Consider the following 24,721-nt stretch of genomic DNA (forward strand, 5'->3'; position numbering starts at 1 on the left):
AAGAGGAACTAAAAAGACTCTTGATGAAAGTGAAAGAGGAGAGTGAAAAAGTTGGCTTAAAGCTCAACATTCAGAAAACAAAGATCATGGCACCCGGTCTCATCACTTCATGGGTAATAGATGGGGAAACAGTGGAAACAGTGTCAGACTTTATTTTTCTGGGCCTCCAAAATCACTGCAGATGGTGACTGCAGCCATGAAATTAAAAGACGCTTACTCCTTGGAAGGAAGGTTATGACCAACCTAGATAGCATATTCAAAAGCAGAGACATTACTTTGCCAACAAAGGTCCATCTAGTCAAGGCTATGGTTTTTCCTGTGGTCATGTATGGATGTGAGAGTTGGACTGTGAAGAAGGCTGGGCACCGAAGAATTGATGCTTTTGAACTGTGGTGTTTGAGAAGAGTCTTGAGAGTCCCTTGGACTGCAAGGAGATCCAACCAGTCCATTCTGAAGGAGATCAGGCCTGGGATTTCTTTGGAAGGAATGATGCTAAAGCTGAAACTCCAGTACTTTGGTCACCTCATGGAAGAGTTGACTCATTGGAAAAGACTCTGATGCTGGGAGGGATTGGGGGCAGGAGGAGAAGGGGATGACAGAGGATGAGATGGCTGGATGGCATCACTGACTCGATGGACGTGAGTCTGGGTGAACTCTGGGAGTTGGTGATGGACAGGGAGGCCTGGCGTGCTGCGATTCATGGGGTCACAAAGAGTCGGACACGACTGAGCGACTGAACGGAACCGAAAGGAGAGTTGATTTTACTATACAGTTTCCAAGTCCATCATTTGAAAAACCAGAAACCTGGACCTCTGGAGTGCAATGGTAGAGTAGTGCAAGTCCTTTGACCAGTTGTTCTGGTTGTAAAGAACTAAAACCAATGGCAAAAATATTTTAAAAATATTTAAAATGTATTCATGAGCTAGAAATGATGTATGATTAGTCACAGTCCAAAAGTAAAACATAGGAACCTAGAGAAGTAATCTGAGCATGGAAGTCACCCATAACTTTATAGATTTTACTGAACTAGATGAAATTCAGCTTGTTTTATGGACTGAGGGAACACGGAAACATGAAGAAAATCTCAGTGTCCACTGAATGGAAGTAATCCATTTAGAGATACCACAGATTTAAATGGGACCCCAATGTACCAAACCCTTAATGTACAGATGAAATAGAATTCAGCCTACCTGGTCTTGCCCTCCTCTGACTTTTCCACCCTGAGAATTGCAAGGGAATTAGCCAGTTTTTAACTTCAGCACTGGAGAGAAAAATTTCTTCAAGGCTTGGTAACTTCAAATTGACCCTCCCTCTGCCTGAATTCATATTACCTGGTTGGTTCCGAGACCTCAAGGAAAGAAATTAGTTTACACTGGGCCCAAACTTAAGGTGGCATCAGTGACCAATGGAAACAGATGTAAACCCTCTTTAGAGAAAATCACCTTAAAAGTAGGTCTCTGATAACTTCAGCAAATTAAGATCCAAGACACAGAAAGCCACAAAGGCAAAAAGTATGGAACGTCCTCAGAAGCAAGGCACCATGAGCAAGAGAGCGTTGAAACAAAAATGCACAGAAGCGTCCGATATGAGAATTAGCAGAGAAAATATAAAGTAATGTGTTCACTATGAGTAGAGAAACAAGAGAATTGAAAGAATAAAAAAAACAAAGGAATATAAAAATGGCTAACAACTGAGCAATAGAGATTTTTCTAAAAATGAAAATATAATCTCAAAAAGCAAAACTCCACTGGATGTGATGAAAACTAATAAAAAGAAATTAAATGAACATGAGACTGTGTCTAAAGAATCATCCAGGAAGCAGAGAGGCAGAATAATACAAAATGTCTAATCTAAGATTCAGCATGAAAAGAGAACAGAGCAAAAACAATTTTCAAAGACGTATCAGCTGACTGTTGTTCAGAAGTGATGAAAGACACAAAACTACAAATTTAGAGAGTAGAAAAAATTCAGGGAGAGTAAACAAAATTAAATCCACATCTAGGCACATCAAAATAACATTACAAAAGAGCATCTGGAGAGAAAAGAACAAAATAGAAGTTCTAGAACTGAAGACAGATTGACAGCTGACTACTTAACCACAATAGTGAGAACCAGAATACAGAGGAATAATTCTCAATTCCTGAGAGAAAATAACTATCAGCACAGCGTGATGCATCCAAAGAAAAATCTCTTTTACTAAAGAAGGTGGATTAAAAAATTATTTCAGAAAAATAAAACTGAGGATTTGCCCCAGCAAACTCTCATTAAGAGAAAATGTCAAAAATTTTCTTCATTTTAAGAAAGGGAGGTTTATGATGACAGAAGAAATAAAGATAGAAAGTGGAAATGCATATTAATAGATCTACATGACCATTGAATAAGCAATGATCTGGCTGAATTAAACACCACAGAACCAAAATACCTAATAGTACATACAGATAAATCAAGAATATCTGGATTGTTACATTTTAAAAGAAAATCCATTAAAGACTCAATATCATTAAGGTATCCACTCTTCTTAGAATTGATTTATGGATTCAACACAATCCCAATTAAATTGCCTACAGGCCTTTAAGACATATGGAAAAGGAAAGAATCTAGAAAAGCTAAACCAATGTTTTCCTTTTGCAAAAGCTAAAGGGTTCACTTTAGCTAATTCTGACTTCTTCCAAAGTCGTATCAAACAAGACAGTCTGGTATTAACATAAGGATGACAGGGAGGCCTGGCACACTGCGGTCCATGGAGTCGCTAAGAGCTGGACATGGCTGAGCGTCTGAACTGAACTGAGGCAAACAGATAAACAGAATGGAGTACAGAGTGTAAAAATATGTCTATTAGGTATGGTTAATTGATTTTCAACAAAAGCATCAGTGCTATTCAATAGAGAAACGATTCATTTTTTTTTTTCAGTAAATGGTGCTGGAACAAATAGATAAACCTACTGGGGAAAAAGTGGACCTCGACTCTATTCTTAGAAACTAATTCACGATGGATTATAAATCCAGATGTAAAACTAAAACTATAAAGCTTCTAGCGAAAGACATGGAAGACTATGTATCCTTGGGGTAGGTGATGATTTATTAGGGAAAGTACAGAAGTACTAAACATAAAAATATGATAAATTGACACTCATCAGAAGACATTATTTAAAAATGAAGGAAGTCATGGATTGGGAGAAAATACTTTATACAGACAGATAAATAGAAAGATTTTAGATATATGAACATACTCAGATATACATGCATATCTGAATTTTCTGAAAATGTATCTGAAATTTCAGAGATATGTTGATATATACACACACAAAAAATTTACCTAGCATACACATCAAATCAATAACAACAACAAAAAATAATCCAATGGTTTAAAAAAAATGGCACAAGTTTTAAATAGATCTCTCCCAAAAGAACATCTTTGAATACCCAATAAACACATGAAAAGCTGCTCAACATGATTAGTCATCAGGGAAATGAAACTTGTAAAGAAGAATCTTTGTAGCCACTGGAATAGCTTTAATTACATCAGTATTTGTGGTAAGAATATAAAATTGCACAAGTATCTTGGAAAACAGTTTGGTAGTTTTCTTATTGTATTAATCTATGATGGTACAAAATTCAGCAGCTTAAAAAAACAAGACATTTATTTATCTCAGTTTCTGAGGGTCAGAAATCTGGGTGCAATTTAGTGATGCCTCTCACTCAAGATCAATTATCAGGTTTAGTTAAGCTGTGGGCCAGGGCTGTGGTTTTTTGTTTGTTTGTTTGTTTTATTATTTCATGATTTATTTAAAAGACTGCAGGGGGAGGGGTAAAAAGAAAAATAAAATAAAAGACTGCAACACGTTCATCTAAAGAATTTCAAACAATGCAGACATCTAACAAATAAACAGGGAAAGTAACATTTCAAGACTCCGCTCAACCAACAGCACTCCCATCCCAACTAACCAGGGGCAACTCTTATCTTTCCACATATTTTCCTATATAAATCTAGGTACATACCACCTCTAAAATTTTAAAAATTAATTTCATATTATGCTATAAACACTGTACTGAAACTTACTTTTAAATTTCAACAATGAATCAATGATACTTCCATATTCTTACATCCAATACACATCATTTTTATTTTATTTTTTTAATTTAATTTTATTTTTTAACTTTACAATATTGTATTGGTTTTGCCATATATCAAAAGGAATCCACCACAGGTACACATGTGTTCCCCATCCTGAACCCTCCTCCCTCCCCATACCATCCCTCTGGGTCGTCCCAGTGCATCAGCCCCAAGCATCCAGTATCGTGCATCGAACCTGGTCTGGCTACTTGTTTCATATATGATATTATACATGTTTCAATGCCATTCTCCCAAATCATCCCACCCTCTCACTCTCCCACAGAGTCCAAAAGACTGTTCTATACATCAGTGTCTCTTTTGCTGTCTCATATACACGGTTATTGTTACCATCTTTCTAAATTCCATATATATGCATTAGTATACAGTATTGGTGTTTTTCTTTCTGGCTTACTTCATTCTGTATAATAGGCTCCAGTTTCATCCACCTCATTAGAACTAATTCAAATGTATTCTTTTTCATGGCTGAGTAATACTCCATTGTGTGATCTTTTCAAATGCTTGTCTTGAGGAAGATCTATTTATAAATGCAGTTGGTAAAACTCAGCTTCCTGTAGACTATTGGATTGAGGGCCTTAGCTCCTCACAGGCCAATGGGCTCCCCCGTTTTCTCAGATGTCTTCATAGGGCAGTGCTCAGCAAAGCATCTCTTTGAGTGACGGAATGACAGCACAAAGCCAAGATGGAAGCCACAGTCTTTTTTTAAGCTAGTCTCCTAAGTGATATCCTGGCACACTTTACTTGTGTAGAAGCAAACCACTATGTATACTTGCTCCTTGGAAGGAAAGTTATGACACACCTAGACAGCGTATTAGAAAGCAGAGACATCACCTTGCCAACAAAGTTCTGTAGAGTCAAAGTTATGGTTTTTCTAGTAGTCACGTATGGATGTGAGAGTTGGACCATAAAGAAGGCTGAGCACTGAAGAATTGATGGTTTTGAATTGTGGTGCTAGAGAAGACTCTTGAGAGTCCCCTGGATAGCAAGGAGATCAAACCAGTCCATCCTAAAGGAAATCAACCCTGAATATTCACTGGAAGGACTAATGCTGAAGCTGAAGTTCCAATACTTTGGCCACCTGATGCAAAGAGCCGACTCATTGGAAAAGACCCTTGTCAGTGGGAAAGATTGAGGGCAGGAGAAGGGGGCCGCAGAGGATGAGATGATTAGATAGCATTACCGACTCAATGGACATGAGTTTGAGCAAACTCTAGGAGATAGCAAAGGACAGGGAATCCTGGCGTGCTACAGTCCCTGGGGTCACAAAGAGCTGGGCATGACTTAGCAGCTGAACAACAACATATCCAGCCCACATCTAGGAGACAGAATCACCTAAAAGCATGAATACCAGGAGGCAAGGATCTTAGGGGATTATTTTAGATGCTATTTTAGCACATCTCTTAAAGACACACCTATGCTATAACCTAACAGTTCTACTCATAGCTACTTAGAGAAATGAAAAACTTTATCCTCATAAAGATGTATGCAATATAGCCCCAACCTCAAAACAACCAAATATCTACTAACAAGAGACTGGATAAAGGGTACATACTTTCAGTTATAAGCTGAATGAGTTCAGAAGAGCTAGTGTACAGCACAGTGATGACTATAGTTATTAAATAATACTGTATTATATGTTTGAAATTTGCTAAAAGAGTACATTTTAAATATTGTTACCACATGGGAGCAAAAGATAAATATGTGAGGTGATGGATAGGTTAACTAATTGCAAGAATCGGTTCACAGTATACACATGTATTAAAACATCGTGTTGTACAAATATAGACAATGTTTATTTCTTAGTAAAAGTAAAAAAAAAAACAAACCTGTGCATTTCATTGTATGTAAATTTTTCCTTAATAAAAAGTCATCTGAAAATTCTTAAAAATGCAATTAATGTGAGAGACATATCTAAAATATAACCAAACAGAATGGATGATATTTAAAAGAATAATGTGTTCAAGGAAAATACTGACAAATAGAACAACTATACTAATAGGTAAAATGGCTTTTAAGGCAAAAAACATAAGAAATAGAACTATTTTATACATGGAATCCTAAGCTGATGTGTATTTAATAACATACCTCTCTTTATAACAGATAGATCAAACAGGTATATATCTTGAGTTAATAGACATAGAACATAGCACCAACAGCTGCAGAACACATATTCCTTTCAGACAGGCATGAATATTTGTAAAAATTAACATATACTGGCCCAAAAATCTAGTCTCAATTTTTAAATAATTGATTTATTAAAGAGATTATTAGTTTAAAACTAATGAACAAAATATACAGTAGACATATATACTAGAAAATCTTACATATTTAGAAATTAAGGAAAATCCTTCTATAAAACCTACCAGAGGAGAAATTATACTAAAATGGCAAAATATTCACACCTATATTATTAATACTTCTTTGGTATGCTGCCCCCCAGATGCATATCCTTAAATGAAAATATTAAAAATTAAGAAGGCAGAACATTTTAATTAACTAAGGCGGCAACACATTTTAGAACTTAGAATAATTCTGCAGTTCTATTTAGAACAAAAGACAGGAAAATTCAAGCACAAGAAATAAGCATAACACAGGGTTGACAAAAGCAAAAGTTAGCTCTTTGAAAAGACTAATAATTGGCAGTACTGCTCAAGGGGAAAAGACGACACGAATATAAATATTTGGAACAACAAAAGACATAACTACAAATGCTGGGGACAGTTTTTAAAATGAAAATATTATAAAAAGCTTTGCCAAGAAGTTTGAACCTCTCTATGAAATGAGAAAATACTGAGAAAAGAGATAACTTGCCAAAGTCAACCTGAGAAGAAGCATAAAACATGTATAATCCTGTAATTAACTTTAAATGGGAAAATATGTCATTCAATGCCCAGGTTTCTCAATGATTTTAAATATACAAAAGGTAAATAAATCTAATCTTTCATTAAAAATTTCAGAATAAAGTGATAGAACTTGAAAAAGATATTGATATACAATGACGTTAGTGACATGAAAGTCACTCAGTCATGTCTGACTCTTTGCGACCCCATGGACTGTATAGTCCCTGGAATTCTCCAGGCCAGAATACTGGAGTGGGTAGCCTTTCCCTTCTTCAGGGAATCTTCCCAAGCCAGGGACTGAACCCAGGTCTCCCACATTGCAGGCAGAATGACAGCGTTAAGGTAATACCAAAAATTGAGTGGATTATTGAAAAATTAACATAATTTACCACATTAATATATTAAGTATATTATCTCAAAATATGAAGAATACAATGGTACTTGATAAAATTCACAGTAATGAATGATAGAAACTCTTAGCAAATAGAATAGAAAGGAAGTCTCTCATCATGATAAAAAGTATTTCAGGGGAAAAAAATAAAACCCTAGAACAAAGAAGTTTTACTTAATGGTGAATTTTTTAAAGCTTTCCCTTTCAAGTCAGGAAAAGGCAAGATTGCCATTTCCTTACTATTAATTAGCCCTGTATTGGACAATCCTAGACAGAACAGTATAGAAAGTAAAAGAAATAAAAAGTATTAAGAAATCAAAAGATATAGAACTGTCATAAAATAACTAGTGCCTACCAAGTAAACCTGGGTTGGGAAGATCCCCTGGAGAAGGAAATGGCAACTCCCCTCCAGTGTTCTTGCCTGGGAAATCCCATGGACAGAGGAACCTATCCATGGGTTCCAGAAGAGTCAGACATGATTTAGCAACTAAACAATAACAAGAAAAACAAAATCAACCTGTGTACAAATTATGAAAAATAAGATAATTTGCTGTTGTTCAGTCGCTCAGTTATGTCCGACTCTGTGACCCCATGGACTGCAGCACACCAGGCTTCCCTATCTTTCACCATCTCCTGGAGTTTGCTCAAACTCAGTCCATTGAGTTGGTGATGCCATCCAACCATCTCATCTTCTGTTGTCCCCTTCTCCTCCTGCTTTATTTACCTAGGTGTTAACTATAAGATCAACATATCGAAAACAACAAACAAAAACCTGAATCTCAATACAATAGGAAAAAGAAGTAAGTGTAAGAGAAGTAATTTTTAACCAAAATATCATTTTCAGTAGCCACAAGAGATATGCTGAATCCACATAGGAAAAAAATGTCTAACTGTATTGAAATACATCCAAGAAAACTTAGTAGAGACAGATGAAATCATCATGGAGAGAACCTAAATCCAACCAAAATTCCAACAGGTCTTCCTTCATTTGATGCTGAAATTAGGTAGGTAGAATAAGAAAAGGAGTCCAGAAAGGCAGTGGCTAAAAGACAAGGAAGGGAAAAGACTCCGGCCCAATTTTGGCTCCTCTTTTTATGTGTTTTTTTTTTCCTCCTCCCCCCTGGGCCTGCCTTATATAAATTGGGCTAGCCAGGAGTGCTATCTGTTTTATCTGAGGTCCTCACTCTGGTCCTCGGACCTTCCTTTGTTCTAGTTTTGTGGGCTTTTCCCTTCCTTGTCTTTTAGCCACTGCCATTCTGGACTGCTTTTTCCTATTCTAACTACCTCACAGGTGTCTTGAAAAAGCAACGTAAAAGGACGTATCTTATGAAATGTAAAGAATTTAAAAGTTGTAGTAAGTTAAAACCCTTAATTGTTATCACAGGGATAGATGAATAGAATAATGAAATAGACTAGAAAGACCCATAAGTGTCTGGCAACATCATTTATGAAAGAACTAAATATAGGCTTTTCAATATATGATGTTGAGATCCTTCACCAGTATCTATTTTTACCCCCAACCTCAGACCATACCCAAACATGAATACCCAATGAATTAGAGACTTAGCAAAACATAAAAGTTTTAAAAATAATATTGAAGAACTTTATGGTTTCAGTGTAGGGAAAGATTTCTCAAATAAGACACGGAAAGCACAAATGCTAGAGGAAGAGATAATAAAATTTTGGGCATTAAAATATAAAACTTTGTTCACCCAAAGATGCTAAGCATAAAATGAAAAGATAAGCTACTGCCTCAAAAGAAGGAATTATCAACACATACCAATACATATCAACATAATACAATTATTTTTCAGAATACATAAAGCATGATTACAATTCACACAAAATCACAAAAACAAAGACATTTCACTGAAGAAGAGTCCCAAATGGCTTACCAGCAAATAAAAAGATGCTTAACTCCATTACTAAACTAGGAAATGCATATTTAAAAGACAATAGCATCCCATTTCACACTCATTTCATAATGAACAATATCAAATGCTAGCAAGAAATAGAATAAACTCTATACATTACTAGTGGGAAAATAATAAAGCTGTAGATAAGCATACCCTAGGAGCTAGCAATGTTACTCTTCACCTGTGTGTCCTAAAGAAAATTTACAAATAAACACCGGGATGCACATCAGAAATGACTTAGTAGAAAAAAAACTTGGGATCAATCAAAATGTCCAGCAAAAGGATGGACAATAAATCATGATGTGTGATTAACCCGAGGGAATCAAATAAATTGCAGCTAGGCATGGCTGTTCCTCAGGAACAAACTGTTGAGGCCAAAAATAAATAAATCACTAAGTGGAATCATTCTGTGCATAAAGCTCAAAAACACATGATAGTGAATAATTCATCATGTAAGCAGGCAAATGTAGTAATGTAATAGTACAAAGAAAAGCAAGAAAACAGTAAGCAAAATTCATAGTACTAGTTACTCTTGAGAGAAGGAAATGGATAGAATTAGGAAAAGGAGCTCAGGGAATTACAAAGAATTTTTTTTTTCCTAAGTAGATGGTGAGTATACCTGGGTTGTAAAGATCCCCTGGAAGATGGCATGGCAACCCACTCCAGTTTTCTTGCCTGGATAATCCCATGGATGGAGGAGCCTGGCGGGCTAGAGTCCATTGGTTGCAGAGTTGGAAATGACTGAGCAACTAAGCACACACACACACACACACACACACACACACACAAGATCTATGGCAATGTCATCCTTTTTACTATATTTATATTTGGAGAAATCTTTGCATCAATTCCAAAAGTTTAATGATTTGAAATAAATTTTTGTTTTCCACCAGTAGCCCTGGCAATAATAGGCCAGATTAGAATATCAGCTGCCTCCTGTTTAAAGCATCTCCATCACTTGACATCTATGATTGCTCAGAGACTAGTTTTCCTTCCAGCTTTCTTATGCGTCACTCACTGACATTACCTATCCAGTCTTTGTGGGCATCTGGTATGACAATGTTGTTTCAGAGTAGTGGTTCTCAAAGAGTGGTCCCCAAACTATCAGCTTCATCACCTGTGACTTGCCAATAGTGCAGGCATTCAGGTACCACCCTGAACCTAGAGTGTATAACCCAGGGGAGCCTGGCAGGGGATTCTGCTGCTCAAGTTTGAGAACCACTGTTCTGAACAGCACAGGCTAGCTTTAGGCCTCCTCTCCTAGACTTCCGTCTATTTTCAGGCTCTTTCAGTCCTCCCAGAGGAGTCACATTTGCTCCTATCCGGAGCTGTATTCATTTCAAAGAGCCGACAGGACCCTCAGTTGTCTTCACCACCTCCCAAATCAGGAGGAAGCCTCCCTCCATTTTCCCTGATCAATAACCAACTAAGCAGTAGAGTCATGGTTGTTAATCTATGGTCAGAAATTGACTGAAATCACTGCAAGAGTGCTTTATCTGCTCTGTGCAGGCCCTTCAGGGCTCTTGTAGGAGCTTTTGTCACACTGGAAGGATTTAACATGTGCACATACTATTAAGTTTGCCTGAACAATAAAGGATATTAAGATGGGGTTTGAAACACAAAGCCAGTTACCCTTTGGTCTCTGTGGCCAAGGAATTGCCATTTCTACCTTATTGGAGCCTTTGACTCTAGGAAGCAGAGTAGCCGCGTTTCTCATCACTTCCAACGCTGTGAGAGGGAAAGAGGCAGCGGTCATTTCTAAGTTCACTTCTCTGGCCTGGGAGCCCTCCTGCTGATTTCAAAGATGGTGAGAGTAAAGGGAATTCCTAAGCCTGTCTGAAAAGTCAAAGCTCCAGCTGATAAAGTTCTCCAGGCTCCAGACATGGTTTTCCTATCTTGAAAATTTCCCCTCAACTATCATTTTGTATCAGCCATTCACCTTGAATAATATACAGCAAATAGGAACACATTCACTGTATCCTGAATTTGATGTCACTGATGTCAACCATTTCAGTAAGTTGTGAAAACCATTTAGGGTAGGAAATAAGTTTCCCTGTCACCTTACCCTTATTTACAGAGGTTGGTTTTGGAAATAAAAGTGCTAATTCCATGAAGAGAGGGTTGGCATTTATTTACAAAGCGTGGACACAGGAAAGAAGTCCAGTTTTCCTGGCACTGATATTATACACTGAACAACACACTTGGGTTTGAATCTTGGTTTTTCCCTTTTACTAGATGCACAACCTTAAGCAAGTCATTCACCTTAGTCTCCCTTGCTAGTACAACCAGGACTAAAGGAGTGCTGAAGGCATAGGATTTTGTCAGGATTAAATGAGATAACAGGCTTCCCAGGTGGTGTGATGGTCAAGAACCTGCCTGCTAATGCAGGAGATCCAGGTTCAATCCCTGGGTCAAGAAGATCCCCTAAAGTAAGAAATGGCACCCCACTCCAATATTCTTGCATGAAACATTCCATGGGCAGAGAAGCCTGGTAGGCTACAGCCCATGGGGCTCCAAAGAGTCGGACACAACTGAGCACACACATACCCAAAAGAGATAAACAGTATCAAACACGTCCTGCAGAGCCAATCACCTGGTAAGTATTCAATAAAGCATGGCTAAGGTTTGTGGCAAGAAATAACACTAACAAAATAGGTCAGACCAAGCTGTCAATGGTTGGATACATCCAGTAGCTCCTGTATTTTCTAAGAAACTTGCAAGGGTTTTGATAAGTGGCATATTCAGAACTGACTTCAGGAAGATATATTTGTGCATGAAGAACACTGGGAAAAAAAGGAGGACTTAGACACAAAACTTGTGAGGTTTCAGTAGTCCAGATTAGAGATGAACTAGTATATTGAGGACGGAGAAGTCATGAATTACTCTCAGGGCAGGAATAGAGACTCAGTTGTAAAGAATGGGCATGTGGACACAGCTGGGGCAGGAAAGGGTGGGACGATTTGGGAGAGTATGATTGACATATATATTACCACGTGTAAAATAAATAGCTAGTATCAAGTACAGGGAGTTCAGCTTGAAGCTCTGTGGTGACTTTAGAGGGGTGGGATGGGAAGTGGGTGGGTTCAAGAGGGAGGGCTATATGTATACATAAAGCTGATTCACTTCATTGTATAACAGAAATGAACAGAGCATTGTAAAGCAATTATACTCCAATTTTTTTTAAAAGTTGAGTTAACCATTGTAATAAGGGAAGGAGAGAAGGTCAAAGGAAAGGGAAAGAGAGAAAATGGTTTGAGGACTGTATCCTGGGCAAGGTGGAGAAGTGCCATTGAGAAGATGGTGAACGAATGTGGAGGTGAGTAGGCAGTATTGTCAGAAGGGAAGTTTATGCCATGGGATGAATATTAGTGAAAACAGAAGGTTAGACAATGCTAGGATAAGGCGTATGAGTAAGCCAGACCTTACAGGAGAGAAGCAAAGAAAATGGCAGAAAACCATCGGCAGATTTTAGAAGTAAGCTATAGGAAGAGCTCGACTGAGTTGGATTAAGTCCTAGACAAGGCTGCACTGCAGGGACATCATTCTCTGCTGTTCTAGTGACAAGACCCCCCTTCCTTGCCCAGATGTTCTAGTGAGAAAAACCCCAGGCAAAAGAAGTCCGCCATAATTCAAGATGGATCCATACTCAGCTCAGCACCAACTTGGTGAAGATCTTGTGAGGAGGAAGGGATAGGATGGGGGATTTTTGCCACGCACAAAGGGGTGAGGTCACAAGGGAAAGGAGGACTGAAAGAGAAGCTCAAGCCAGTCCTTTCCAGAGGACTAGAGACTTCGGGGACCCAGACCTGGGAAATGGAGAAGAACCCTTTGTTGGTACCTGTGCAATATGGCTTGGAATCACTCAGGGTGGCACCCCACTGGTGCCTTGCTCTTCTCGCCACTTACTGATGCCCAAGAGAATGTGCCCTACCCATGGGGGCTGGTAGAAGCAAAACATGGAGTCAGCGGTTGGCAGAGAGAATGATGTGATGTTCCTTTTAAACATGTTCAAAGTGTTTGAAAATTAGGAGTGGAGAAATATAAATGCAGAAAATTGATCTGATTTAGAGTGGTTTGGTGGCCATTGCCAAGGGCTTTGCTTTCTAAGTTCAAATATTTTATTTGTAACAGGAAAGAGGATCTTCATTCAATTCAACTGGGTGATATACTGTTAAAATCTAGAATACTTAGAGGATGAGTTTTAGTTCATATTTTTTGCATAAAATAAGATAGGCAAAAAACTTTCTATGAAGCATTATCCTCTTTTTGCCAATAATTAGCACAGAGTGTGGCTGATTCTCCTTTCTCTCAACTTAATTTACATACAATAAAATTCACTGTTGGATAGTATAATTAGTCCAAACAGTTTCTATAAACACATGGAGGTACCTAACTACCATTGTAACCAAGACAGAGAACAGTTCTATCACCAAAAAAGCATCTACCCTTTATAGTTAAATCACCTCCCTCTCACTCCTAGCAACAACTTATCTATCCTGAGTCTTCTTTTGATAACTGCCTATTTGAGTAAGGCCTGAGATTTCTTTATGACTTGCAAGTGTCATAACAACAGTCACAGCAGTAATAGCATTGATTAACACATATTAATCATACATTTCCAATGTGCCAGGCACCACTTGGAGCACTTTAGACATGAGGAAACTGAGGCTTTGAGAAATTTTGGAAAAGAGAGGAGGAAAGGACTTTCCAAGGACATACCATAGCAGCCCCATGGCTTGGGTCAATCATGTCCAACTCCTAGGTCTATTTTCTTAACCTCTACCTGTTCCCAGGAAGACACAGAAAGTAGGGCAAAATGGAGAGAATACCTACCAATTTCAGGAATCTCAGTTTAGACTTGAAACTGCCTTACTCTAGAGATAACTTATGTAAAAATGTGGTTAATCATGCTAATGAAGCAACAATTAACTAGGTGTAGGACGGAACAAAACCAGGATCCTGGAACACCTTCCTTACAATCTTTATGATGTGCAATGAAGAGAAGGCCCGGATACGCTATGTCCACCCTAATAAAGTTGATCAGGTGTGTGAAGCAAAGGTATAAGCACTTTCTCATCAGATACTGAAGTGTCATCTCAATGCTCAGAAGCATCAGCTTCCTCCTAAATTCACTAAGAGTGAAATGCGATCTTGACTTTTCGTCTTGTGTATATTTCAGGTTGGAGTCCCCGACCCGGTCTCTGGTGATGGAGGCCCCCAAAGGAGTAGAAATAAATGCAGAAGCTGGCAACATGGAAGCCACCTGCAGAACAGAGCTGAGACTGGAGTCCAAAGATGGAGAGGTAGGTGTGAGAGGGCCAGAAGCCCAGAGAGGCACAGCTCCAATGAGCCAACGAGTCTTCTAAGACACATCACTGCTTTGCCTCTGAAGTTGATCCTACAGTGTAACAACAAAAAGCCAATCGGGAGGTTTTATTTCAGGATCACATATATTGAACAGCACAATTATAAGCCAAACCCACAACCCATACAAGTTATGACTCATTATTTGTAAAGTGCTGAGCTGATAGAACATATTACATGAACAGAATTATAAGGACAGCTGTAAAAATGAATGCTAATTCCAAACCCTCTCATCACCTTAAAATAGATTTAGTTGGCTGGTATAATTAAACTGTAAAACACACGAGACTATTTAAAGAGAGGCTTAGTTTACTTGTCGTCATTTTTAAGTGTATGCATCTACTTTTACCGAAAATGGAAAAGTAAGACCTAACAGCTATCCCAAATCAGAACAAGTCAAAACTTAGATAGGCAATGAGAGGCTAAGAGATGAGAGGCGGCAAATATTCATTCTCTTACCCCAATACAGTCTCACTTTGGTGAACAGAAGAGCTGCTTGTGTTTTTGCAAGCAAGGGAAGCCAAATCCCCAAAGAAAATACAATTCAAATGCAAACTTTTGAAAATGCCTTCATCCTATTCATAAGTGAATTTTTCTATTTAAGATTTTTTTAAAGAGGAAAAATGTGTTTTTAAAGCAAAACTCTATTCCACTTTCCATATCTCCTTAGAAGTTATCAGTCTCCACCTGCTTCTGTTCACTAAGCCCGACTTTTGATTGGTTTGGCATGTGCTATATTTGTTTTAACAGAGCAAGTCAGATAGAGCTTTCAGTTATCAAAACTGTCTCCACAGACAGCTGCAGACTCCAAACCACACACATTTAGAAGGAATGACTACATCACAGATGCAATTTATAGCTATCAGGATCTAGACGCTGGAAGGATCAATTATAATCCTGACATTTAAGCACAAAGTGCTGCATGTTCTTGAAGCCCCACCCCATACCTAAATGTATAGAGAGGCTGAGAATGTCAAAGAAAAGAAAATAGTAAAGAATAGTAAAGAAAATTGTTACCCTACCATTTCCAAATTTACATCACTCTAGGAATCCGTTCACATTCCACATGATATACTATTACAAAATACTAATATAAACATGATTTTGCCAGTGCAACACTGTCTGACTAGAATACAAGCTTCTGGGAGGGAAGAGACTTGACCTGTCTTATTCATCCCTGAATTCCCAGCATCAACAATGCTGAGCACAGTAGGTGCTCGTTCGATTTCAACTGAACATTCTTATCCACTGTTTTGGAATGTCAAGAGGATAAGTGACTCTTCCTTCCTGTTTCCTCTCTTTAGATTAAGTTAGATGCTGCGAAAATCAAACTACCTAGACTGCCTCACGGATCCTATACGCCCACAGGAACGAGGCAGAAGGTGTTCGAGATCTGCGTCTGCGCCAACGGGAGGTTATTCCTGTCCCAGGCAGGAACCGGTTCCACCTGTCAGATAAACACAAGTGTCTGCCTGTGAGAGACCATCTGTGGTGGACTCTGCCGGCAGCATCCAGGCCTTTTTTGGCTTTAGACCCTGGCTGCCAGCTATTTTTACTAGAACACGGAAAGCCTATCAAAGACCTTGTGTGTTTGTGCGTGCGTGCGTGCGTGTGTGTATGCGTGCGTGTGTTTGCGTGTGTGGGTGGATATAAATATATATAAATATATATAAATAAATATATATATCCTCTGTATAAAATGAGGTTTCAGTACAAAAGGAACCATGGGTGACCCTGTGATATCCACTGTCATTGCTCTCCCAACCCTGTCATGTACATGATAAAATCGAAACACTTATTTGGGCCTAATATTCTCCAGACCCTGCTGAACCACACAGTGTATCGACACTTACTGAATATTCCGCTACATGTTTGAGTAACAGCCTGTCTTTTCTTTTAGTGTCATCACAAGGCAGTGATGGCGGGAATTTGCAAGTCGCCCTCAGGGGCTAAGACCCTTCTAGTAAAAGCAGACCCTTAGTTCCCTTTATGAGCTTCCACACAGCCAGCCATCCTCTCCCTCTTCAAGTCAAATGCCTCTAGAAGTCAGACAGAGGAACTCAGACTGGCTGTGCTACTTTGGCATCCAAATACACCCAGGCTTTCATGGTTGTGGAATTTGGAGGATGGATTTTAGCAAAGTTTGAATGACTCTCCCAACTCCTGCTAGCCTCCTTCCTTCAAACTCACATATTATCCCACAGTCAAAACAGGAGCTGTAAATCAGCACAAAATAGGATAACAGCTGCTCCTCAGTCGGCTGGAAGCTACTCACTGGCCTGACAGACTAAGAATAAAAGACATAAACAGATATGTCTCTGTTTAAAGGGAAAAAAAATGGCTCAAAATCTGTTACATCCTCACTTTTGACTTTTATCCAGCGGGCTCCTACCCAAAATGATCAGGTCAATCCAAATCCTTAAGAGGGGAACCCCCTACCCCCATGAGAAGCTATTTGGAGGTGGAAGTCAAAGAGTGGCATAGGGAACAGAATTATTTTTAAATATGTTTCTGGGGACTGGTAGGTAATTTAGAGGCATGCCTTTTATTTTTAAAGGCATGCACAAACTCTGCCTCCAATCTTCTTACAAAGTTTTTCAGTATTCGGATATTCATTTTCCTAAATTGACCGTTGTTTTCTCTAAGAATAGTGACCCAAGAATCACAGCCATAAAGTACCATGTGCCCCCAGGAATGTTCACTGAACATTACTCAAGAGTCAAGTGTCTTCCTTAGAATCGCTCTGTCCCCTGGTGCCCAGTGGTCCCTGCTCCCCTGCATATGGCAGCAGCTCCCTAATTCCCGCCATCAGCTACCTCCCATCACCCCACTTTCATCATCACGCTCCAGGGTCACCCTGGCCAGCTCTTGTGCTGGGACAGGAGATTACACCGTCTCTGTTCAAAGAGGGGGAAATGTGCCTGTGCCTTACGTCAATGCACTCAGCAAGGAGAAGCACATCCTGTTTATCTTGTTGTTACCTGTAGTTTATTTTGGGTGATTGGAGGGAAAGGGTAAAATAATGACCGGACATCTTAAAAGCTGGTAGACAAACCAAGTGGCTGACAGATGTGGACTCCGAGGAGCCCGGAAGGGAGACATAACTGGTTTCTACCTCCCTGGATGCCACTTGGCAAGCAGGGGCCCCACAATCCTAAATGAAGTCGTATTTGTAGGCCCGAATGGCATTTGTTTTTTCCTCAACAGGGTTCTACTTTTTCTTACTTCACAAGCAGAGGTGACATTTGCCATAGAAAATGAATAAGAGGTTTGGTATTTTTGAGATGACACTCAAGCATCGGGAGGCTGAGATTGCACACGTCGGGGGTAAAAACAAACCGTGTGTTGCTTGGTCACTTAGCAGTTGGGGGAGGAAGGATGGTTCTAGCTTGACCAGTGGCTCTGCTGGCTTCTGGACCCCGGGCTCCCTCCAGTCACTCCTGCTCAATGTCCATACAGAAGAACTGGGTTGCTCAATGGTGAGACCATATGATTGCTTATTTTTCAGCATTAGGGTCTAAAAAAGAAAACGGTAAAAAAAAAAAAAAAATCCAGTTGCTCTGGCTCAGTACTATTTATATCATGTAGAATCACACTGCCAGAATCTGCATGTACCATATCCAGGGTTATTCCAAGCCAAGAAAGGCCCTCCTTGGCAACTCAGAGCATCTACCCCGTATCTTTCAGATCAACAGTAGTTATGAGGTCCTTTGTGGCTACATACCTGAAAGCAAAGGGTTTTTGTGTTTTGTTGTTTTTTTTTTTTTTAACAGAGACCATCTTTGCATTTTGTCATCTCAAGTACCTGTTCTAAGGATGACAAAGAAACAGAAGTTTCACTGAGCTCTTTCATCTAATTTTGTTCTAATTGTTAAATGAAAAGTCTGAGAGGAGCACCTTGGGAATTTTATGCCAATAAAAAAGAGTGGTGTGATCCCATTTGCAAAATTTAATCCTAAAGGTACTCAGATCACAAATAGAATAAAAAGAATAATAGCAACCAAGAATAGAAATCAAGCACCTATGGGGACAGACATGATATAAAATTCTGATTTTCATTTGTGCTAAATGACTACAATATAGGTAATGAGCAGGAAGTTTGGCATGGATTAAATTATGTATTTCAGTTCAGACTTTAGAATTCGGTAAATGCATATTAAGTCCTCAATGTACATTTTTTCCCCTAACTTCCTCTATGTCCCTGATCATGACAAAACTGAATTCTGGAAAAAGAAATCTCTTTTACATTAAAATCTGATAATTTTAATTTATAACAATGAAATGCTTTCTGATCTTTATATACAGTATCTTCTAGACAATCACATCTCTCAGAATATTAAGCAGTGGGTAGCATAATGAAGAGCTTACATGAATTTTCAATATTCTAGAAGTTCTAGTATTTTAATATTTTTCAGGAAAGTTTCACCTCCAAATGTTTAGCACCTAGTTTATTGGATATCTGCTAATAAGTTGTTAAAGTTGAGTCTTAAGAAATGATTAGTACGAAGGAGGTTTTCAAAAGCCTTTTTGGTGTCATCAGTCTATGTGGAAACTTGATATGAAGCTTTATCTTTCTGTTACCAAGAGATAGAACCTATAAACTTGAACTGGCTTTTAACTTCATTTAGGTCAGTTTCCCTTGGTTGATTCTCATTCTATGTCCAGCACCACAGACCAAAGATTGCTTGAGTCTTGACTCTAGCACAGGGTCAACAAACTCTGGTCCCCAAGCCAAATGGGACTCATCATCTGTTTTTGTAAATAAAGTTTTATTTTAACACAGCCACATCCATCCACTTACATGTTATAGATAGCTGATTGCATACTGGACCAGCAGGGTTGGGTATCTGTGCCAGAAACCTCATGGCCCAGTTACTCGTGACACAGTTACTAATTGGTTTTTCAGTAAAAGTTTGCTGACACCTGGCATAGAGGTCATGTGTAGTCTCAACTGTGTCGGACACAGCAGGAGAGAAAGCAGCTGATAGCGGTACATTTCCAGGCATGCTTGGGAATATAAATATATGGTTATAGAAAAGATGTTCCACCTTCCATTGCACATAAAAGATATCCACTTGTCTAAGAAACACAGGCTCACAGGATTCTTGGGAAGACGGAAGATGGAATTAGGGAAGGGTTGAGTGAAAGAGGAAAGCTGTGATCCTCCAAAAAGTTTTCCTAGGATCCTTAATATATAGGGCTTCCTTGGGTCAGCATCATCATGTGACATGAAGTGAAGCAGGGGTCCTTTGATTTATATCTAGAATCTCTTTCCTGAAGAGACTATTTCTGCAGTCTCTGCTTAGAGGTTTCTATCTCACCTTCTCATATTCCAGAAAGACGCCCATTCCATGGTCCTCTGAAGAATATTTTTGACCCAACACATCGTTTTGGCATCCATCACCTCTATTATTCACACCCACAGCAGACTTGCTCTCTTATGACTACATCAGGCCTGAAGAGTTGGCAGGACCAATAAATAATTAGAAATATTCAAAGAACTATCTTAAAATATGTAAGAAGAAAAAATATAAAATTATTTCATGAAGCTACTGCTGGAGAATTGGAGGTCAGGGGGAAAGGCTGCCTTGATGTTGTCTCCAAGGATCTGGGTCTTTGTTCTCTGGTGTAATAGGAGTAAAGGAAAGACCTACTTTGAATTCCAAAATCTCTGCCTCTGCATGGTAAGGCAGGTTCCTCCCAGAGATTTGTCCCTTCAGTCAGCACCCCTATTGCTAATCCAGGACTTCATATTCAATATTGTTAAAGTAGCACCAGTTATGAATGATTCTTTGTAAGTAGTAGTATTCCTGTTAGGGAAAGAACAGTGTTTATTTTTTTACCCACCATTTACCAGACCCTAATCGACATTAGTTAAAGGAGTTCTTCAGCATTTTATCTGGATTCAACTGAGAGGATTAAACTGGCCTTCACAGGAGCGGCTACGTGAGAATATCTTGATTTATTTTAGGCAAAAGGTAGCCTGATGTTTGAACCAAGGAAGTAAACAGATCCATTTAAGCACTAGATCCTTATTTTTTTAAGGCTCTCTGAAAGGTGAAAATCCCGTTTAAGTAGGTTGTAAACATGACCCCTTTTCTCTATTTCTCTTGCTCTGAGAAATCTTAGGCACAAAAAGAATAACAAAGCAGTTCCTGGAATGGAACATTTGCATGGTGCCCCAGTAGCAGGTAGAGGGAAAAGTCATAATAAAAGAAACAACCTTAGAAAACAGGCCTTTTATCTCAAAGATAAAATGTCTCTCTTTTGGTCTTTCATCACTTTTTCCTCAGTGGAAGGCTCCCCCTAGTCCCAACATATTTCCATTAAAATAGTCAAAGCTACTGCACTGGGGTGTCAGATGCATCTCTTTCTTTGTGGTAATCAGAATTTCAAATTACACAGTTGCCTCTGAATTTCTCATTCACAAAGCTAAACCACTGATAAGAGATAAAGCGCTCTGAAGCCCGCTGCTTCAGCCAGCACAGCACACCGCACACATTAGCACTTTCAAAAGCAATGTGATTTCTATGGTTCTTAAAAGCTTTCTTCATAATGGAGTCCTTGAAATTTCTCAAGACAGGTCTGAATGGCAAAGGGAAAAGAATTATTTGTGGGAGGTCCTCGTTTTGAGTATTGTTAGAGCACAAGAATAAAAGAAAACATCCCCCTGGGGGTGATCCATGATCTATGGGCTATTTTCTTTGGTTTTATCCTACCCCACATCTTCTTCTTTTTAGGTACTGAGTAGGATATTAGCATCTTCCCCTGAAACAAAGAGCAGTTCAAAGGATGCAACAAGAGGTGTGATGTCAGAACAGTATTAAGGATGTTAACCAAACCCATCAGTAAATAGTCTCAAACATACCAACAGCAATGCTGACTTCCTAACTTCTGCCCAACAAGTGGTGATCAGTTCCACCTCCAGGAGGTTTTCAACTGAACAAAGGAAAACACTATCAACAGGAAGTATTTTTAGAGTTCAAATCCAGCTGTCGCAAGGGGAAACCAGAATAGTATTCCAAAACACCCCGTTAGGCACGTAGACACCCTCACTAGACAGTGAAGGGATTTTGCTCCATCACTGAACATGACCTAAAGTCAGACAGTAAAACAAGCTGACCTCTCAGACAAGAGAGAAGACCTGTCTTACCTAAAATCTATTCTGCACTCCTAGACTCATCTGGTAATCCCATTTCTTTATTGTCTTCACAGCCTAATTCTATATTTGCATTATTTTGGTGAAATCAGAGACAGCCCAGATTTCCTAAATCCCAAGTTGATCCATAGGTTACAAAGGAGCAGTATAGCAAAGTACTGTCTGAGGGCAAAAGATATTTGATGACCAAGAAGACACTGATGCTTCTTTAGTCTCCATATTTATATAATTCACGAAGTCCTAACTTTTGGGGGGATGTCATAGTTTCTTTTGAGGATCTGAGCAAGTTGTGAACCTTCTTCTCAAATCACACCCATGACTCTTACATAAGGTCAGAGAGGTCTCCTTGGACCCACAGCCTATCCTAAAACATGGCAAGAGCTGGGTTCTATTTCTCCAATTATAATGATAATTTTTATGAACTAGTTTTCATTGAGCACTGTGTGCTAGCCACTGTGCTGAGTTTTTTATATGCATCCACTTATTTCATCCTCAAAACAATCCTTTGAGTTTGGTTCCATTATAGTTCCAATCTACAGATGTGGAAACTGAGGCTTAGAAAGGCTGGGAAACTTGCTCAAAGTCCCTAGTTAGAAAAGGGCACAGCGGGAATGCGGGTCTAACTCCAGACCACTATGCTGTGAAGTCACCAACAGGTCAAGCTATTTGTCAAGCTGTTAAGAAATGTCTCCTACCAGTTTTTAAACTAGTCCTTCTTGTGTGGATGAGACTATAAAACTGTATCTCCTTTCTTTCTATCTTATGAGTGACAGCATCCAGCACTGAAAGAGAGATACCTATGGTAAAAATATAGAAGATCTAAGTAACAGAATCTGGTACCAAAAAAAACACCAAATAGTTTGCTTTATGATTCTTATTAAATCAGGCTCCTTCTTCTTATAAACTCAAAGATGCCTGGGTTGTCAGCCTTACATTTAAGAATTAAACGTTAATCCTCAATGATCTATAGTTGAGACTACACAAATAAGCATTTCTGCTCACACAACTCTCCTTCCCCTGTATTTCACTTCAAAAGACAAATGTCTTATTTTAGGTGAGCTCTTTGATACCAGTTGGCTATCATTCTTCCCTACATTTAGCTGTGGCAAGACTCCAGGAGAGAATCAAATAGAAAGGAATTCAACTGTCTGTATTTCCCTACAAGAAAATAAGACTGGCAAGAATTCAGTTAGCACCAGGTGTTCAGGACCAAGCTGGCCCCTTTGGCTGGGATAATGGTTCGAGTCTCACACCCCGTACCTGGTCAGTCATCACTAATGGTCCATAACCCCACATACCCCATGCGCAGAATTTTTCTTACCAAAGCACTCAGGCCATCATTGCCGATTGATCTGAGTTGGAAAGGGGACCCACCTGCCAATTCTTGTTGCAACAGCGGCACACTTTAACCCTGAACCTGTACAGCTGACACCAGTGTCCTAGATTCAGCAAAGAGGTTGGTGGCATTCCATTGACTAAGGGAGCAGATGAGTGCATCTGAAGTTCCTTATAACGTCGTGGCTTTGGGGCACTTTCATTTTCTAAGCCAAGGGATCAGGGTTTGATCTCTAAGAGTTCAAAGACTTAAAATCATTTTGAAGAATTAACTCAGCCAGGGACAATCGGAACAGGTTAAACTGGTATGCCCTTGTGCAGCTCCTATTAGCCTGCCCCTACCCAGAGCTTTGCAGTGGCACAGTGGCAGAGGGTGGGTCTGTCCTGCTTTTTCTGTGTTTTCTCCACATCACATGTCTGACCCCTGGAGGGCTACAGACAGAGCCTCTCATTGCTCCTAACACAGTCAATCCCAGTGCTAACCAGGGTCCTGTCGTGCTCCTGTGGCTCTGCCACCTCTTAAACCTTAGTAAAGGGATGAACTAAAAATGTCAAATATCCTATTTTAGGGTAAGCCATTCAGGGATTTTCTTTTACTGATGTATGTGTCCAAACAGCAAATTAGGAAAAGGTATCTTTAAAGGGTCTCATGGAACTAACATCACCAGAGCCAGCAGTCAAGTTCCCTAGCAGACACAGGAGATCTTGGCAAAGTAGAAGGAAGAGTCTGCAAACCTGAATTTGGGATGGACACAAAACTAACCTAATTTATAGGTAGTGTTTTGTGAGGCAGTAATAGAGTTTGCCATCTGTTAACCGCCTACCCAGTCAAGTTTCTCTCTTTTTGAGGCCACATTAAAGCAGAGGAACACTTCTTTAGGAGATCAGGTTTGAGAAAGGAAAAGCAGGGAACCATCCATCACTATGCTGGCTAAACCCACTCCTGGAGAAGCCAGATTCTGGTGCTTTCACAGTAAAGATAAGGTCTGTTTGCTTGGAGATTTTGAAAAAGGAACCCCATTTCCTTAAGCAATTGAGTTCAGCCTTTGGATTTTTTTTTTTAAACTTGTTTTTTTTGTTTTTCTCTCGATTTGGGTGTGATGTAAGAAGAGCTTTTTAGTTTTGTTTTGAATAACATCAATCCTTGCACACTCTATGCAAAAATTTTGTAAGCATTGCAATAATGCTATGAATTACAAGGAACTATTTTAACTTTATTACACTTTCTGTATAAAAAATTTGTATTTAATATTATTTCAACTGCAGTCTTGTAAAATATATTAATAAAAATAATGATTGGTAAGAAGGAAAGCACCCTTGTCCACTTCTTTAGGGAATTCCACTTGCACAGTTGATAAAACAGTTACTCCTGTTGACTCTGCCACAGAAATAAATTTTAAGGTTAACTTCTCTTCTTCTCTTTGATCAGTGGCCTAACATGTTATTAAGTCATTTTTGTTTTTAGGAAGAGATTCACACAGGCTGCTTTTTGAAAGAGAGCTTAATATAAGGTAACACCTGCCTAGAACTGGGGAGTCCCCAGGACCTGGAGAAGGTAAGGGAACAGCCATTCTCTACCATTTT

General features: G+C 39.1%; 1 protein-coding gene across 1 annotated transcript in view; it reads left to right on the forward strand.

Annotated features, from left to right (window-relative positions):
• SGCD (sarcoglycan, delta (35kDa dystrophin-associated glycoprotein)) overlaps positions 1–24,443 on the forward strand; it is a 448,681-nt gene extending 424,238 nt beyond the window's left edge. Inside the window, exons 7-8 of the mRNA XM_010829396.1 lie at positions 14,459–14,582; positions 15,948–24,443. Of these exons, the coding sequence (XP_010827698.1) occupies positions 14,459–14,582; positions 15,948–16,121 (298 nt within the window). The 3' untranslated portion in view covers positions 16,122–24,443. The remainder of the gene's footprint in view (positions 1–14,458; positions 14,583–15,947) is intronic.
• Positions 24,444–24,721: the final 278 nt, after the last annotated feature.

Source organism: Bison bison, unplaced genomic scaffold (genome assembly GCF_000754665.1).
Source record: "Bison bison bison isolate TAMUID 2011002044 unplaced genomic scaffold, Bison_UMD1.0 scf7180017864505, whole genome shotgun sequence".
NCBI classification, from domain to species: Eukaryota; Metazoa; Chordata; class Mammalia; order Artiodactyla; family Bovidae; genus Bison; species Bison bison.